The 17,562-nt window shown below is 35.0% G+C and overlaps 2 protein-coding genes across 2 annotated transcripts; both read left to right on the forward strand.

The window, feature by feature from the left end:
• Positions 1–982: 982 nt before the first annotated feature.
• Positions 983–5,981, forward strand: LOC128132690 (putative disease resistance protein At3g14460). The gene is made up of 2 exons (XM_052769559.1): positions 983–4,877; positions 5,584–5,981. The coding sequence occupies exon 1, from the start codon at positions 1,036–1,038 to the stop codon at positions 4,858–4,860; it is 3,825 nt and encodes a 1,274-aa protein (XP_052625519.1). The 5' UTR covers positions 983–1,035; the 3' UTR covers positions 4,861–4,877; positions 5,584–5,981.
• Positions 5,982–10,044: 4,063 nt separating this feature from the next.
• LOC128132691 (putative disease resistance protein At3g14460) lies at positions 10,045–15,041 on the forward strand. Its single transcript, XM_052769560.1, has 2 exons — positions 10,045–13,937; positions 14,644–15,041. Exon 1 carries the CDS (start codon positions 10,096–10,098, stop codon positions 13,918–13,920), a length of 3,825 nt encoding a protein of 1,274 aa, XP_052625520.1. The 5' UTR covers positions 10,045–10,095; the 3' UTR covers positions 13,921–13,937; positions 14,644–15,041.
• The last annotated feature ends 2,521 nt before the right edge of the window (positions 15,042–17,562 follow it).

The raw sequence follows: 17,562 nt of genomic DNA on the forward strand, positions 1-17,562 counted from the left end.
TGATCTATGTAAAAACGACCATTATATCATTGACATATTTTTTTTTGGATTTTATAGCATCTTCGTGTTGTTTGTTTCCATGACTGACTGCAAGCATTAAAATTTATATTTGCAAAATGTAGCTTATATTGATATTTGATCTTGACTATATATATATATATATATATATATATATATATATATATATATATATATATATATATATATATATATATATATATATATATATATATATTAAAAATAAAATGATTCAATATTAAAAAAAAAAATTAAATTGCCTCCTATCTTTTATGCCTACAAATATTCTTAATCACTAACATTATGACACGTTCATCATTCCACATTTCAATTTAATTTTATTTGATATATTTTTAATATATATTCTTAATGAGATAATTAAGTAAATATGGAATGTTGACAGATGTCATAATTTTAATAGATAAAAATATTTGTAGCCATATATAGGAAACAATTTAATTTTGTTAAAAAAAATTATCAAAACTATAATATTTTATTTTTATTTTTATTTTTCAACTTTATCTAAACAAAAACGTAAAACAAGTGTCCCCACCGCCAATAATGAATCATGGGTCTGAATTTTCCGTCTCCGCCTCGGAATCGTCATCGGCTACAATTATTTGTCTCTTCACATTAAACATCATGGAGAAGAAGACGGTGGAGTAATCTGGTCCGCAATGTTTATCTCTATCAATATGTAGCATGAACCGATGGCTTCCGGAGTTAGAATCGTCGGAGTTGGTAACATTGGAGAAACGCCGGCTGAAGTAGAAAGAGAAGAAGGCCATGAATAATTTAATCCCCATATTCACTGTAACTCCTCAATTGCAACTTGCAACTTTTGGGCCCACAAATTTGTGGTGGGCGTTAATTTAATCCACACATATTCACTGTAAACAATAATTGAAATCGATCTCTGTTCATCGAATTTATCAACATCTCTTGATAATTGAAATCATTCTCTCTTCATCCATTTCATCCACCTCTATATTATATTCTCTGCTCTTGGCATAAACAATGGCTGAAATCGTTCTTTCTGCCTTCTTGACAGTGGTCTTTGAAAAACTGGCATCTGAAGCCTTGAAGAAGATTGTTCGCTCCAAAGGAATTGAATCTGAGCTCAAGAAACTGAAGAAGACATTAGACCAAATCCAAGATCTGCTTAACGACGCTTCCCAGAAGGAAGTAACTAATGAAGCCGTTAAAAGATGGCTGAATGATCTCCAACATTTGGCTTATGACATAGACGACCTACTTGATGATCTTGCAACAGAAGCTATTCATCGTGAGTTGACCGAGGAGGGTGGAGCCTCCACCAGTGTGGTAAGAAAACTAATCCCAAGTTGTTGCACAAGTTTCTCACAAAGTAATAGGATGCATGCCAAGTTAGATGATATTGCCACCAGGTTACAAGAACTGGTAGAGGCAAAAAATAATCTTGGTTTAAGTGTGATAACATATGAAAAGCCAAAAATTGAAAGGTATGAGGCGTCTTTGGTAGATGAAAGCGGTATTGTCGGACGTGAAGATGATAAGAAAAAATTGCTGGAGAAGCTGTTGGGGGATAAAGATGAATCAGGGAGTCAAAACTTCAGCATCGTGCCCATAGTTGGTATGGGTGGAGTTGGCAAAACAACTCTAGCTAGACTCTTGTATGATGAAAAGAAAGTGAAGGATCACTTCGAACTCAGGGCCTGGGTTTGTGTTTCTGATGAGTTCAGTGTTCCCAATATAAGCAGAGTTATCTATCAATCTGTGACTGGGGAAAACAAGGAATTTGCAGATTTAAATCTGCTTCAAGAAGCTCTTAAAAAGAAACTTCAGAACAAACTATTTTTAATAGTTTTAGATGATATATGGTCTGAAAGCTATGGTGATTGGGAGAAATTAGTGGGCCCATTTCATGCTGGGACTTCTGGAAGTAGAATAATCATGACTACTCGGAAGGAGCAATTACTCAAACAGCTGGGTTTTTCTCATGAAGACCCTCTGCATAGCATAGACTCCCTGCAACGTCTATCACAAGAAGATGCTTTGTCTTTGTTTTCTCAACACGCATTTGGTGTACCTAACTTTGATTCACATCCAACACTAAGGCCATATGGGGAACAGTTTGTGAAAAAATGTGGGGGATTGCCTTTGGCTTTAAGAATACTTGGAAGGTTATTAAGGACAAAAACAGATGAGGAAGAATGGAAATCTCTGTTGGATAGTGAGATATGGAGTTTAGGAAATGAAGATAAGATTGTTCCTGTTCTTAGACTAAGCTACAATGATCTTTCTGCCACTTTGAAGTTGTTGTTTGCATACTGCTCTTTGTTCCCCAAGGACTATGTGTTTGACAAAGAGGAGTTGGTTCTGCTGTGGATGGCGGAAGGGTTTTTGCAACACTCTGCTGCAAGAAATTCAATGCAGCAGTGGGGTCAGAAATGTTTTGAAGAGTTGCTGTCAAGGTCATTTTTTCAACATGCTCCTCATGACAAATCGTTGTTTGTGATGCATGACCTCCTGAATGACATGGCCACATATGTTGCTGGAGACTTTTTTTCAAGGTTAGACATTGAGATAAAACAGGAATTTGGGAAGGAACCTTTGAAAAAGCAACGACATATGTCATTTGTTTGTGAGGATTATGTGGTTTACAAAAGGTTTAAGCCATTAAAAGGAGCTAAAAGTTTGAGAACATTTTTAGCATTGTCTGTTGGGGTGGTAGGAAGTTGGATAACATTTTATTTATCAAATAAGGTCCTGAATGACTTACTTCAGGAGTTACCATTGTTAAGGGACCTAAGTTTGACTCATCTTACAATAAGTGAGGTACCAGAAGTGGTGGGTAGTATGAAGCACTTGCGGTATCTTAATCTATCTTGGACTTCAATTACCCATTTACCGGAAAATGTCTGCAATCTTTATAATTTACAGACGTTGATTCTTTCTAGCTGTTATAAATTGATTAAGTTGCCCGAGAGCTTCTCAAAGCTTAAAGATTTGCAGCATTTTGACATGATGGGTAGTTTCATGTTGAAGACGATGCCCTTAGGGATTGGTGAGTTGAAAAGTCTTCACACTCTCTCCAGTGATATTGGCTTAAAATTAACCGAGCTTAAGAACTTGCAAAATCTCCATGGGAAAGTTTGTATTGATGGGCTGGGAAATGTGGAAAATTCAGCGGACGCACGTGAGGCGAACTTCTCTCGAAAAAGGTTTAGTGAGTTAGTGTTGGATTGGGGTGATGAGTTTAATGTCCTTCGAACAAAATCACTTGAAAAAGAGATCCTCAATGAGCTGATGCCTTATAATGGTACTCTAGAAAAACTCAGAATTTCTTTATATAGAGGTGTAGAGTTTCCAAATTGGGTTGGGGATCCATCCTATCGTCGGTTGACTATAGTGTCGATAGAAAGCTGTGAAGAATCAACCTCTCTACCAATGCTTGGGCAACTACCATCACTGAAGGAGCTGTTTATTGGTGGGATGAGTAAGGTGAAGGTTGTAGGTATGGAGTTTCTTGGGACCGATCTTGCATTTCCTTCACTTGAAATCCTAGAGTTTGATAGTATGTCAGGGTGGGAGGAATGGTCAACAAAGAGTGGGGCGTTTCCTTGCCTTCAAGAGCTTTGTATTGAAGATTGTCCTAATCTGGTCCGGGTCTCCCTTGAAGCACTACCTTCACTAAGGGTTCTGAAACTAAGAAAATGTGGTCATGGTGTATTGAAAAGCCTGGTTGATATAGCTTTGTCAATCACCAAGTTGGAAATAGATGATATTTCAGGGCTTACTGACGAGGTGTGGAGAGGTATGATTGGGTGTCTAGGGGCAGTTGAAGAAATAAAAATCAGCGAATGTAATGAAATAAGATACTTGTGGGAATCAGAAGCAGAGGCAAGTAAGCTTCTTATGAATTTAAAGATGTTGGAGTTAAGAAAATGTGAAAATTTGGTGAGTTTAGGGGAGAAAGATAAGGAGGATAATTGTGGGAGCAGCCTAACATCTTTTAGTTGGTTGGGAGTATGGAATTGTAACAGCTTGGAGCATTGCAGTTGTCCTGATAGCATGGAGACTTTGGATATTTGGGATTGTGATTCAATTACATCCGTCTCCTTCCCAACAGGAGGAGGGCAGAAGCTCAAGTCACTTGTCATTTGGGATTGCAAGAAACTATCGGAAAAGGAGTTGGGAGGAAAAGAGAAGACAAGGTTTCTTATAAAATCAAAAATGCAGATGCTTGAATTTGTATTTATAGCTAATTGGCCAAATCTGAAATCCATCAGTGAATTGAGTTGCTTCATTCACCTGAACAGATTATGTATATCAGAGTGTCCAGGTATGGAGTCATTTCCTGACCATGAGTTGCCGAATCTCACCTCGTTAACAGAACTAACAATTAAAAAGTGTACAAGTATGGATGCATCCTTTCCTCGTGGGCTTTGGCCTCCGAAATTGTGTCGGCTTGAAATAGGAGAGTTGAAGAAGCCCATCTCAGAGTGGGGCCCACAGAATTTCCCAACCTCACTTTCTCACTTAACATTGTATGGCGGACCATATGATGATGTGAAAAACTTTGCGCAGTTGTCCCATCTTTTACCTTCATCTCTTACTTCTCTTGGCATAGATCGATTTGAGAAACTGGATTCGGTTTCAACGGGACTCCAACACCTCACCTCCCTCCAACATCTCTTCATTTGCAACTGCCCAAAGACGGTGGATCTACCAGAAAAGTTGTTGTCTTCACTTCTGGTTTTGAGAATAGTAAAATGCCCAAATTTGAAAGAAAAGAGTTGCAAAGGAGGCTCCTATTGGCCCCTCATCTCCCTTATCCCCTACTTGGACATAGACGAGTAATTAAGTTTCATGTGAAGGTACACTTTATGCCTTTGACATCTTTTACTATGTGTAAGTTAAATGAGTGAATTTTCTCATTCAAACAGTTTATTCTTTTCATATTATCTCAATACATTAATATATGCATTTCATCCAAAATTCTACTTGTGTCTCAATGTCTGGTTGTTAACATGGATATGCACGTTGATTCATTGGATTTCATTGTTTCTTTTTTGTTGATGAAACTGATTAGGTTGTAACATGGAAGGGTCACGATGGATTGCAAAATGAATTAAAATGACTAGTGAGTTAAGTACTTTGAAATAAAAAGAAAAAGTCTTAGATTGAACTTGGATTGCTAATAGAATTATCGTTATTTGTTAAATATTTAGTACTTAAATTTTTCATGATGATGATAATAATTTAGTAACAGTATAAACAAATGATATGAATACTTTTTATATCACGAATCATTCTAATAGCTACCAGGGTTGTACCTATTTGATAATGTCAACAATTATGTTATTTATCAAGTGACTCATTTGACCCACGATTAATGCTAACTAAACGCATTAAGATTAAGTGGATGGAGCTTTAATTAAGACTCAGTATATTTGTGAAATTGTTATGAACAGAAAACTTTTTTATTTTTCAAGGTGTAGATTGTCATATTCTATTTTGAAAACAATATTTGATTTAAATTTATTTATCTTGCTGGCAAATTAATATTGACTTCTTTTCTAGATTGGATTGAACCCAAAGAGAAGGAGAGCTTGTGCTTTTCAGCACCAGAAACCCCATGAAGCATGGTCAAGGAATTATTAACCGCACATTTGTTTGTATGGAAAGACTATGTTTCAGAGTTAGCTTGAAAGCAGAACAAAAACAGAGAACTCCAACTGCTCTTCCAAGACGTTGATAACAGAGTCCATGTATTCTTGACTTTCATTGAAAACAAAGTCCATTTATCACTTTAGTACCTCATCTTGCTTTCTGAATAGATACATTTGCCAGCCAACAAAATGCATTTAGAATTTTGCTTTTTAATTACGACTCATTTTGATTTTTCTTTTTGCCGGTTTCTATTCTAGATTCTTGTATATTTCATGAAGAGATATCCCATGAACTCCATTTGTTGTCTAGGAAGACTACATTTAAGAGTTAGACTGAAGACTAAAACTAAAACAGTGAACTCCGTCTGCTCTTCCAAGAAGTTGAAAACAAACTCCTTGTAACTTTGACTTTCGCTGGTAGATGTATAGCTTTAGTAACTCATTTTGCTTTATGATAAAGTTATTAGATAGCGACAAAATGCACTTTGAATTATGCTTCAATTTTTTACTCATTTTGGATTTTTTTTGCCATTCTCCACTCTAGGTTCTTCCATACTTTCTTTGAGCAAACTAACTTTCATAATTACAATAGTATTTGATTGACACCTAATCAAACTACCACTGTAAGTCTATTGTAGACACCGGTTGGTTGTTTAATTGAGAGTAATGTGATAGAGAACATGATAAAGAATGGGTCTTATATAAAAGAGGGGAAAAGTGAAGGGACCAAATTGTAATATTTATATTTTCTGTTTTGCACCCGATCCCTAGGCTAGTATAAATAACTGTAGTCTTAGGGTTATGGATCATTCAGTCTTTTCCATTTGCGTTTTGAGTGTTCGGCATTAGCTTGGGCAGGGTTGTCCCTTTGAAGGGACTCTCTGATTAGGTCAGGAAGAACCATTTGGGTCTTTACTGATTTTGTTCTATTTTCATTTCATTCAGTAATCAAATAGCTTTCTAGATTCTACATATCCCATACTCTGGTTTCTATCATAATGTCCCTTAGGTACTTCATCATCTCATGTCTCTTCTCCATCCATTTCATCAGTAGCTTCTTCATTCATTTGCGAGGTCTGAAAACACCATTTTTCTTACTGTTAGTATTAGTAACTGTACGGGAGGTCTCTTCACAGAATCAACAACTTTAAATCTAGAACCACCATTTTCTTTTTTACAAGTCTTCAATTCATCAAGGAAGGCCAAAATTATTGCATTAAGTTGAAATGCTAAATCAACTTTAGTCATGTGTTTACAAGTCTGTACATGATGTCTTCACCGAAACATACTAATAGTTAGATGGTGAAGGTAGAAACACATACATAACTATTAATATAGAAGTTACATTTTTGTATGTTTTACACAACATACTCAATCTCTTACCAATTTACACCAAGTCCAATTGTATAAACTTATACTAAAATGCCTTCACCATGGAAATGAATTGATTTGGATTATAATTTGTTTGATGGAATCACCATAATGTCCTTTCTTTTAATTTTTATAAGGAAAATTTCATATATTATCCTTCTCAAGTTTATGTATTACATCAATATTCTTATAGAATTTTAAAATATATATATACATCATTCTAAAACTATAATATTTACATTTATATCCAAACTCAAATTTTAATTAAAAAAAAACTAATTTAATATTAGAAACTTATCTAAAGTTCAAAATAAAATAGTATGATATTACTAAAATTACCTTTCTAAATAAAAGATTAAAATTAAACAATTTTAATTATAATTAATGTAATTAAATAAGGATTGATTTGCATCATTTCTTCCGACGTGCATTATTTCTTCCTGAGCGCATCTTTATGCCTCGTAATCCTTTATATTGCGGTGACTTGACCTTGACCACACTTTACGCCTACCCATCCACATGAACACACGCTATTCCTGTCTTTACAGTTCCTCAAGTATCCTCTGAAATCAACGATATCTTGTGTGATGGATTGGAGAGCTGAATAATCTGAAACTGTAACAAGACGATTTACCTGAAACCAGATGAGAAGAGAGATTAAGAAGAGTAAGCAAAAAGAGTGCACTAATGTTGGCTGAATTCTTGTAAAAATAAACTGATTTTAGTTGGTTTATCGGTTTATGCACTGCAAGTGTTTGTGAAAATGACTCAATGAGCCCTTCCAAGATCTTTATCAAGAATTCCAATCACAATTTTGGGAACTATTGTGTTGATTACCGAATAACACACTGCTCCATTTGGTTATGGTTCTAGTTAGAGTGAACCCGCGAAAAGGACATACCAGGAGGAAAAAAAGAATCAACTTTTGTTAATAATGCCAAAAATAGCAACCTAATTTGGTTGAATGAAGAAAAAAGTGAATGTCTGTTGTTATTATGTTAATATCAGAAAGATATTTATCATGTTTAATAATATACCAACATTAGTTTTCAGGTTAAATGTAAGAAAAAAGAAAGTGACTTTTCTTTGATTTATTTATTATGGTCTATTGCATCTAGCTTTCTAAAAAGATAATGAAATATTGAAGGTAGTAGATAGAGTAGAGAGACCAGAATAAGACAAGGACGAAAAGGGCATTTCTGTAAAAACTATATAGGATCATGTAGCCCACCTATTGGTAATTCCAATGATCATGGACTACCAAAACTGGACCCAAGAACCGGAACAGGCCCATGCAAAATCCAATGTCATGACAGCTTGGCGACCCTCTAGCCCACTGAAGAGTAATGGTGGATTTGTCATTTGTATAAAACTTGACGAGGGTGAACTGTGTGGAAGGAGCTGAAGAGTAATGGTGGGCCATATGTCCCCCTTTTTTTTTTAATGTCTACCAAATACTGATTATCTTATTATTTTTAGTAAAAAATACAAAATACAATGGTAATATTTTGATAAGTAGTTTTCAAATTCAAATTGTTATCCTGTGCACGGTGGTTCAAAATTCAATGCGACTCTTGATTTAAAATTTAAATCATCCAAATTAAGCGCATGACTCACAAACAATCATCCTCTACAAACACAAAATATTGAAATGGTTTGTTAAAATGGACTCACTGTAAAAACATTTACAAATTAATATTGTTAGGATTAGTATGTCTATAAATATTTATTAACTAATAAATTAATATTTATTAATTTAAAAGGCTTCTAATACTGATTGAACTTAAGTTTTTATTATACTAAAGAGTATTGTATCCTAGGAAAATCCATGTACTATATTAATTAAATAAATCTAAAATATAAATTTATTGTACATTTGTACATAATATTAAAGCAATTTTATATACAGAAACATTTATCCATAAAAATAAGTGTTAGGGTATGTTATTAGCCCTGATTCTTAGGGGTCATCTTTTGCACTATTGTATTTAATTAGTATTATATCAGTCCGTTGGACGATTTTTGATCTATGTAAAAACGACCATTATATCATTGACATATTTTTTTTTGGATTTTATAGCATCTTCGTGTTGTTTGTTTCCATGACTGACTGCAAGCATTAAAATTTATATTTGCAAAATGTAGCTTATATTGATATTTGATCTTGACTATATATATATATATATATATATATATATATATATATATATATATATATATATATATATATATATATATATATATATATATATTAAAAATAAAATGATTCAATATTAAAAAAAAAAATTAAATTGCCTCCTATCTTTTATGCCTACAAATATTCTTAATCACTAACATTATGACACGTTCATCATTCCACATTTCAATTTAATTTTATTTGATATATTTTTAATATATATTCTTAATGAGATAATTAAGTAAATATGGAATGTTGACAGATGTCATAATTTTAATAGATAAAAATATTTGTAGCCATATATAGGAAACAATTTAATTTTGTTAAAAAAAATTATCAAAACTATAATATTTTATTTTTATTTTTATTTTTCAACTTTATCTAAACAAAAACGTAAAACAAGTGTCCCCACCGCCAATAATGAATCATGGGTCTGAATTTTCCGTCTCCGCCTCGGAATCGTCATCGGCTACAATTATTTGTCTCTTCACATTAAACATCATGGAGAAGAAGACGGTGGAGTAATCTGGTCCGCAATGTTTATCTCTATCAATATGTAGCATGAACCGATGGCTTCCGGAGTTAGAATCGTCGGAGTTGGTAACATTGGAGAAACGCCGGCTGAAGTAGAAAGAGAAGAAGGCCATGAATAATTTAATCCCCATATTCACTGTAACTCCTCAATTGCAACTTGCAACTTTTGGGCCCACAAATTTGTGGTGGGCGTTAATTTAATCCACACATATTCACTGTAAACAATAATTGAAATCGATCTCTGTTCATCGAATTTATCAACATCTCTTGATAATTGAAATCATTCTCTCTTCATCCATTTCATCCACCTCTATATTATATTCTCTGCTCTTGGCATAAACAATGGCTGAAATCGTTCTTTCTGCCTTCTTGACAGTGGTCTTTGAAAAACTGGCATCTGAAGCCTTGAAGAAGATTGTTCGCTCCAAAGGAATTGAATCTGAGCTCAAGAAACTGAAGAAGACATTAGACCAAATCCAAGATCTGCTTAACGACGCTTCCCAGAAGGAAGTAACTAATGAAGCCGTTAAAAGATGGCTGAATGATCTCCAACATTTGGCTTATGACATAGACGACCTACTTGATGATCTTGCAACAGAAGCTATTCATCGTGAGTTGACCGAGGAGGGTGGAGCCTCCACCAGTGTGGTAAGAAAACTAATCCCAAGTTGTTGCACAAGTTTCTCACAAAGTAATAGGATGCATGCCAAGTTAGATGATATTGCCACCAGGTTACAAGAACTGGTAGAGGCAAAAAATAATCTTGGTTTAAGTGTGATAACATATGAAAAGCCAAAAATTGAAAGGTATGAGGCGTCTTTGGTAGATGAAAGCGGTATTGTCGGACGTGAAGATGATAAGAAAAAATTGCTGGAGAAGCTGTTGGGGGATAAAGATGAATCAGGGAGTCAAAACTTCAGCATCGTGCCCATAGTTGGTATGGGTGGAGTTGGCAAAACAACTCTAGCTAGACTCTTGTATGATGAAAAGAAAGTGAAGGATCACTTCGAACTCAGGGCCTGGGTTTGTGTTTCTGATGAGTTCAGTGTTCCCAATATAAGCAGAGTTATCTATCAATCTGTGACTGGGGAAAACAAGGAATTTGCAGATTTAAATCTGCTTCAAGAAGCTCTTAAAAAGAAACTTCAGAACAAACTATTTTTAATAGTTTTAGATGATATATGGTCTGAAAGCTATGGTGATTGGGAGAAATTAGTGGGCCCATTTCATGCTGGGACTTCTGGAAGTAGAATAATCATGACTACTCGGAAGGAGCAATTACTCAAACAGCTGGGTTTTTCTCATGAAGACCCTCTGCATAGCATAGACTCCCTGCAACGTCTATCACAAGAAGATGCTTTGTCTTTGTTTTCTCAACACGCATTTGGTGTACCTAACTTTGATTCACATCCAACACTAAGGCCATATGGGGAACAGTTTGTGAAAAAATGTGGGGGATTGCCTTTGGCTTTAAGAATACTTGGAAGGTTATTAAGGACAAAAACAGATGAGGAAGAATGGAAATCTCTGTTGGATAGTGAGATATGGAGTTTAGGAAATGAAGATAAGATTGTTCCTGTTCTTAGACTAAGCTACAATGATCTTTCTGCCACTTTGAAGTTGTTGTTTGCATACTGCTCTTTGTTCCCCAAGGACTATGTGTTTGACAAAGAGGAGTTGGTTCTGCTGTGGATGGCGGAAGGGTTTTTGCAACACTCTGCTGCAAGAAATTCAATGCAGCAGTGGGGTCAGAAATGTTTTGAAGAGTTGCTGTCAAGGTCATTTTTTCAACATGCTCCTCATGACAAATCGTTGTTTGTGATGCATGACCTCCTGAATGACATGGCCACATATGTTGCTGGAGACTTTTTTTCAAGGTTAGACATTGAGATAAAACAGGAATTTGGGAAGGAACCTTTGAAAAAGCAACGACATATGTCATTTGTTTGTGAGGATTATGTGGTTTACAAAAGGTTTAAGCCATTAAAAGGAGCTAAAAGTTTGAGAACATTTTTAGCATTGTCTGTTGGGGTGGTAGGAAGTTGGATAACATTTTATTTATCAAATAAGGTCCTGAATGACTTACTTCAGGAGTTACCATTGTTAAGGGTCCTAAGTTTGACTCATCTTACAATAAGTGAGGTACCAGAAGTGGTGGGTAGTATGAAGCACTTGCGGTATCTTAATCTATCTTGGACTTCAATTACCCATTTACCGGAAAATGTCTGCAATCTTTATAATTTACAGACGTTGATTCTTTCTAGCTGTTATAAATTGATTAAGTTGCCCGAGAGCTTCTCAAAGCTTAAAGATTTGCAGCATTTTGACATGATGGGTAGTTTCATGTTGAAGACGATGCCCTTAGGGATTGGTGAGTTGAAAAGTCTTCACACTCTCTCCAGTGATATTGGCTTAAAATTAACCGAGCTTAAGAACTTGCAAAATCTCCATGGGAAAGTTTGTATTGATGGGCTGGGAAATGTGGAAAATTCAGCGGACGCACGTGAGGCGAACTTCTCTCGAAAAAGGTTTAGTGAGTTAGTGTTGGATTGGGGTGATGAGTTTAATGTCCTTCGAACAAAATCACTTGAAAAAGAGATCCTCAATGAGCTGATGCCTTATAATGGTACTCTAGAAAAACTCAGAATTTCTTTATATAGAGGTGTAGAGTTTCCAAATTGGGTTGGGGATCCATCCTATCGTCGGTTGACTATAGTGTCGATAGAAAGCTGTGAAGAATCAACCTCTCTACCAATGCTTGGGCAACTACCATCACTGAAGGAGCTGTTTATTGGTGGGATGAGTAAGGTGAAGGTTGTAGGTATGGAGTTTCTTGGGACCGATCTTGCATTTCCTTCACTTGAAATCCTAGAGTTTGATAGTATGTCAGGGTGGGAGGAATGGTCAACAAAGAGTGGGGCGTTTCCTTGCCTTCAAGAGCTTTGTATTGAAGATTGTCCTAATCTGGTCCGGGTCTCCCTTGAAGCACTACCTTCACTAAGGGTTCTGAAACTAAGAAAATGTGGTCATGGTGTATTGAAAAGCCTGGTTGATATAGCTTTGTCAATCACCAAGTTGGAAATAGATGATATTTCAGGGCTTACTGACGAGGTGTGGAGAGGTATGATTGGGTGTCTAGGGGCAGTTGAAGAAATAAAAATCAGCGAATGTAATGAAATAAGATACTTGTGGGAATCAGAAGCAGAGGCAAGTAAGCTTCTTATGAATTTAAAGATGTTGGAGTTAAGAAAATGTGAAAATTTGGTGAGTTTAGGGGAGAAAGATAAGGAGGATAATTGTGGGAGCAGCCTAACATCTTTTAGTTGGTTGGGAGTATGGAATTGTAACAGCTTGGAGCATTGCAGTTGTCCTGATAGCATGGAGACTTTGGATATTTGGGATTGTGATTCAATTACATCCGTCTCCTTCCCAACAGGAGGAGGGCAGAAGCTCAAGTCACTTGTCATTTGGGATTGCAAGAAACTATCGGAAAAGGAGTTGGGAGGAAAAGAGAAGACAAGGTTTCTTATAAAATCAAAAATGCAGATGCTTGAATTTGTATTTATAGCTAATTGGCCAAATCTGAAATCCATCAGTGAATTGAGTTGCTTCATTCACCTGAACAGATTATGTATATCAGAGTGTCCAGGTATGGAGTCATTTCCTGACCATGAGTTGCCGAATCTCACCTCGTTAACAGAACTAACAATTAAAAAGTGTACAAGTATGGATGCATCCTTTCCTCGTGGGCTTTGGCCTCCGAAATTGTGTCGGCTTGAAATAGGAGAGTTGAAGAAGCCCATCTCAGAGTGGGGCCCACAGAATTTCCCAACCTCACTTTCTCACTTAACATTGTATGGCGGACCATATGATGATGTGAAAAACTTTGCGCAGTTGTCCCATCTTTTACCTTCATCTCTTACTTCTCTTGGCATAGATCGATTTGAGAAACTGGATTCGGTTTCAACGGGACTCCAACACCTCACCTCCCTCCAACATCTCTTCATTTGCAACTGCCCAAAGACGGTGGATCTACCAGAAAAGTTGTTGTCTTCACTTCTGGTTTTGAGAATAGTAAAATGCCCAAATTTGAAAGAAAAGAGTTGCAAAGGAGGCTCCTATTGGCCCCTCATCTCCCTTATCCCCTACTTGGACATAGACGAGTAATTAAGTTTCATGTGAAGGTACACTTTATGCCTTTGACATCTTTTACTATGTGTAAGTTAAATGAGTGAATTTTCTCATTCAAACAGTTTATTCTTTTCATATTATCTCAATACATTAATATATGCATTTCATCCAAAATTCTACTTGTGTCTCAATGTCTGGTTGTTAACATGGATATGCACGTTGATTCATTGGATTTCATTGTTTCTTTTTTGTTGATGAAACTGATTAGGTTGTAACATGGAAGGGTCACGATGGATTGCAAGATGAATTAAAATGACTAGTGAGTTAAGTACTTTGAAATAAAAAGAAAAAGTCTTAGATTGAACTTGGATTGCTAATAGAATTATCGTTATTTGTTAAATATTTAGTACTTAAATTTTTCATGATGATGATAATAATTTAGTAACAGTATAAACAAATGATATGAATACTTTTTATATCACGAATCATTCTAATAGCTACCAGGGTTGTACCTATTTGATAATGTCAACAATTATGTTATTTATCAAGTGACTCATTTGACCCACGATTAATGCTAACTAAACGCATTAAGATTAAGTGGATGGAGCTTTAATTAAGACTCAGTATATTTGTGAAATTGTTATGAACAGAAAACTTTTTTATTTTTCAAGGTGTAGATTGTCATATTCTATTTTGAAAACAATATTTGATTTAAATTTATTTATCTTGCTGGCAAATTAATATTGACTTCTTTTCTAGATTGGATTGAACCCAAAGAGAAGGAGAGCTTGTGCTTTTCAGCACCAGAAACCCCATGAAGCATGGTCAAGGAATTATTAACCGCACATTTGTTTGTATGGAAAGACTATGTTTCAGAGTTAGCTTGAAAGCAGAACAAAAACAGAGAACTCCAACTGCTCTTCCAAGACGTTGATAACAGAGTCCATGTATTCTTGACTTTCATTGAAAACAAAGTCCATTTATCACTTTAGTACCTCATCTTGCTTTCTGAATAGATACATTTGCCAGCCAACAAAATGCATTTAGAATTTTGCTTTTTAATTACGACTCATTTTGATTTTTCTTTTTGCCGGTTTCTATTCTAGATTCTTGTATATTTCATGAAGAGATATCCCATGAACTCCATTTGTTGTCTAGGAAGACTACATTTAAGAGTTAGACTGAAGACTAAAACTAAAACAGTGAACTCCGTCTGCTCTTCCAAGAAGTTGAAAACAAACTCCTTGTAACTTTGACTTTCGCTGGTAGATGTATAGCTTTAGTAACTCATTTTGCTTTATGATAAAGTTATTAGATAGCGACAAAATGCACTTTGAATTATGCTTCAATTTTTTACTCATTTTGGATTTTTTTTGCCATTCTCCACTCTAGGTTCTTCCATACTTTCTTTGAGCAAACTAACTTTCATAATTACAATAGTATTTGATTGACACCTAATCAAACTACCACTGTAAGTCTATTGTAGACACCGGTTGGTTGTTTAATTGAGAGTAATGTGATAGAGAACATGATAAAGAATGGGTCTTATATAAAAGAGGGGAAAAGTGAAGGGACCAAATTGTAATATTTATATTTTCTGTTTTGCACCCGATCCCTAGGCTAGTATAAATAACTGTAGTCTTAGGGTTATGGATCATTCAGTCTTTTCCATTTGCGTTTTGAGTGTTCGGCATTAGCTTGGGCAGGGTTGTCCCTTTGAAGGGACTCTCTGATTAGGTCAGGAAGAACCATTTGGGTCTTTACTGATTTTGTTCTATTTTCATTTCATTCAGTAATCAAATAGCTTTCTAGATTCTACATATCCCATACTCTGGTTTCTATCATAATGTCCCTTAGGTACTTCATCATCTCATGTCTCTTCTCCATCCATTTCATCAGTAGCTTCTTCATTCATTTGCGAGGTCTGAAAACACCATTTTTCTTACTGTTAGTATTAGTAACTGTACGGGAGGTCTCTTCACAGAATCAACAACTTTAAATCTAGAACCACCATTTTCTTTTTTACAAGTCTTCAATTCATCAAGGAAGGCCAAAATTATTGCATTAAGTTGAAATGCTAAATCAACTTTAGTCATGTGTTTACAAGTCTGTACATGATGTCTTCACCGAAACATACTAATAGTTAGATGGTGAAGGTAGAAACACATACATAACTATTAATATAGAAGTTACATTTTTGTATGTTTTACACAACATACTCAATCTCTTACCAATTTACACCAAGTCCAATTGTATAAACTTATACTAAAATGCCTTCACCATGGAAATGAATTGATTTGGATTATAATTTGTTTGATGGAATCACCATAATGTCCTTTCTTTTAATTTTTATAAGGAAAATTTCATATATTATCCTTCTCAAGTTTATGTATTACATCAATATTCTTATAGAATTTTAAAATATATATATACATCATTCTAAAACTATAATATTTACATTTATATCCAAACTCAAATTTTAATTAAAAAAAAACTAATTTAATATTAGAAACTTATCTAAAGTTCAAAATAAAATAGTATGATATTACTAAAATTACCTTTCTAAATAAAAGATTAAAATTAAACAATTTTAATTATAATTAATGTAATTAAATAAGGATTGATTTGCATCATTTCTTCCGACGTGCATTATTTCTTCCTGAGCGCATCTTTATGCCTCGTAATCCTTTATATTGCGGTGACTTGACCTTGACCACACTTTACGCCTACCCATCCACATGAACACACGCTATTCCTGTCTTTACAGTTCCTCAAGTATCCTCTGAAATCAACGATATCTTGTGTGATGGATTGGAGAGCTGAATAATCTGAAACTGTAACAAGACGATTTACCTGAAACCAGATGAGAAGAGAGATTAAGAAGAGTAAGCAAAAAGAGTGCACTAATGTTGGCTGAATTCTTGTAAAAATAAACTGATTTTAGTTGGTTTATCGGTTTATGCACTGCAAGTGTTTGTGAAAATGACTCAATGAGCCCTTCCAAGATCTTTATCAAGAATTCCAATCACAATTTTGGGAACTATTGTGTTGATTACCGAATAACACACTGCTCCATTTGGTTATGGTTCTAGTTAGAGTGAACCCGCGAAAAGGACATACCAGGAGGAAAAAAAGAATCAACTTTTGTTAATAATGCCAAAAATAGCAACCTAATTTGGTTGAATGAAGAAAAAAGTGAATGTCTGTTGTTATTATGTTAATATCAGAAAGATATTTATCATGTTTAATAATATACCAACATTAGTTTTCAGGTTAAATGTAAGAAAAAAGAAAGTGACTTTTCTTTGATTTATTTATTATGGTCTATTGCATCTAGCTTTCTAAAAAGATAATGAAATATTGAAGGTAGTAGATAGAGTAGAGAGACCAGAATAAGACAAGGACGAAAAGGGCATTTCTGTAAAAACTATATAGGATCATGTAGCCCACCTATTGGTAATTCCAATGATCATGGACTACCAAAACTGGACCCAAGAACCGGAACAGGCCCATGCAAAATCCAATGTCATGACAGCTTGGCGACCCTCTAGCCCACTGAAGAGTAATGGTGGATTTGTCATTTGTATAAAACTTGACGAGGGTGAACTGTGTGGAAGGAGCTGAAGAGTAATGGTGGGCCATATGTCCCCCTTTTTTTTTTAATGTCTACCAAATACT

Source organism: Lactuca sativa, chromosome 3 (genome assembly GCF_002870075.4).
Source record: "Lactuca sativa cultivar Salinas chromosome 3, Lsat_Salinas_v11, whole genome shotgun sequence".
In the NCBI taxonomy this organism is placed as follows: domain Eukaryota; kingdom Viridiplantae; phylum Streptophyta; class Magnoliopsida; order Asterales; family Asteraceae; genus Lactuca; species Lactuca sativa.

Coding starts and splice junctions, on each gene's coding strand:
- LOC128132690 (XM_052769559.1), top strand. CDS start 1,036: ATGGCTGAAATCGTTCTTTCTGCCTTCTTGACAGTGGTCTTTGAAAAA.
- LOC128132691 (XM_052769560.1), top strand. CDS start 10,096: ATGGCTGAAATCGTTCTTTCTGCCTTCTTGACAGTGGTCTTTGAAAAA.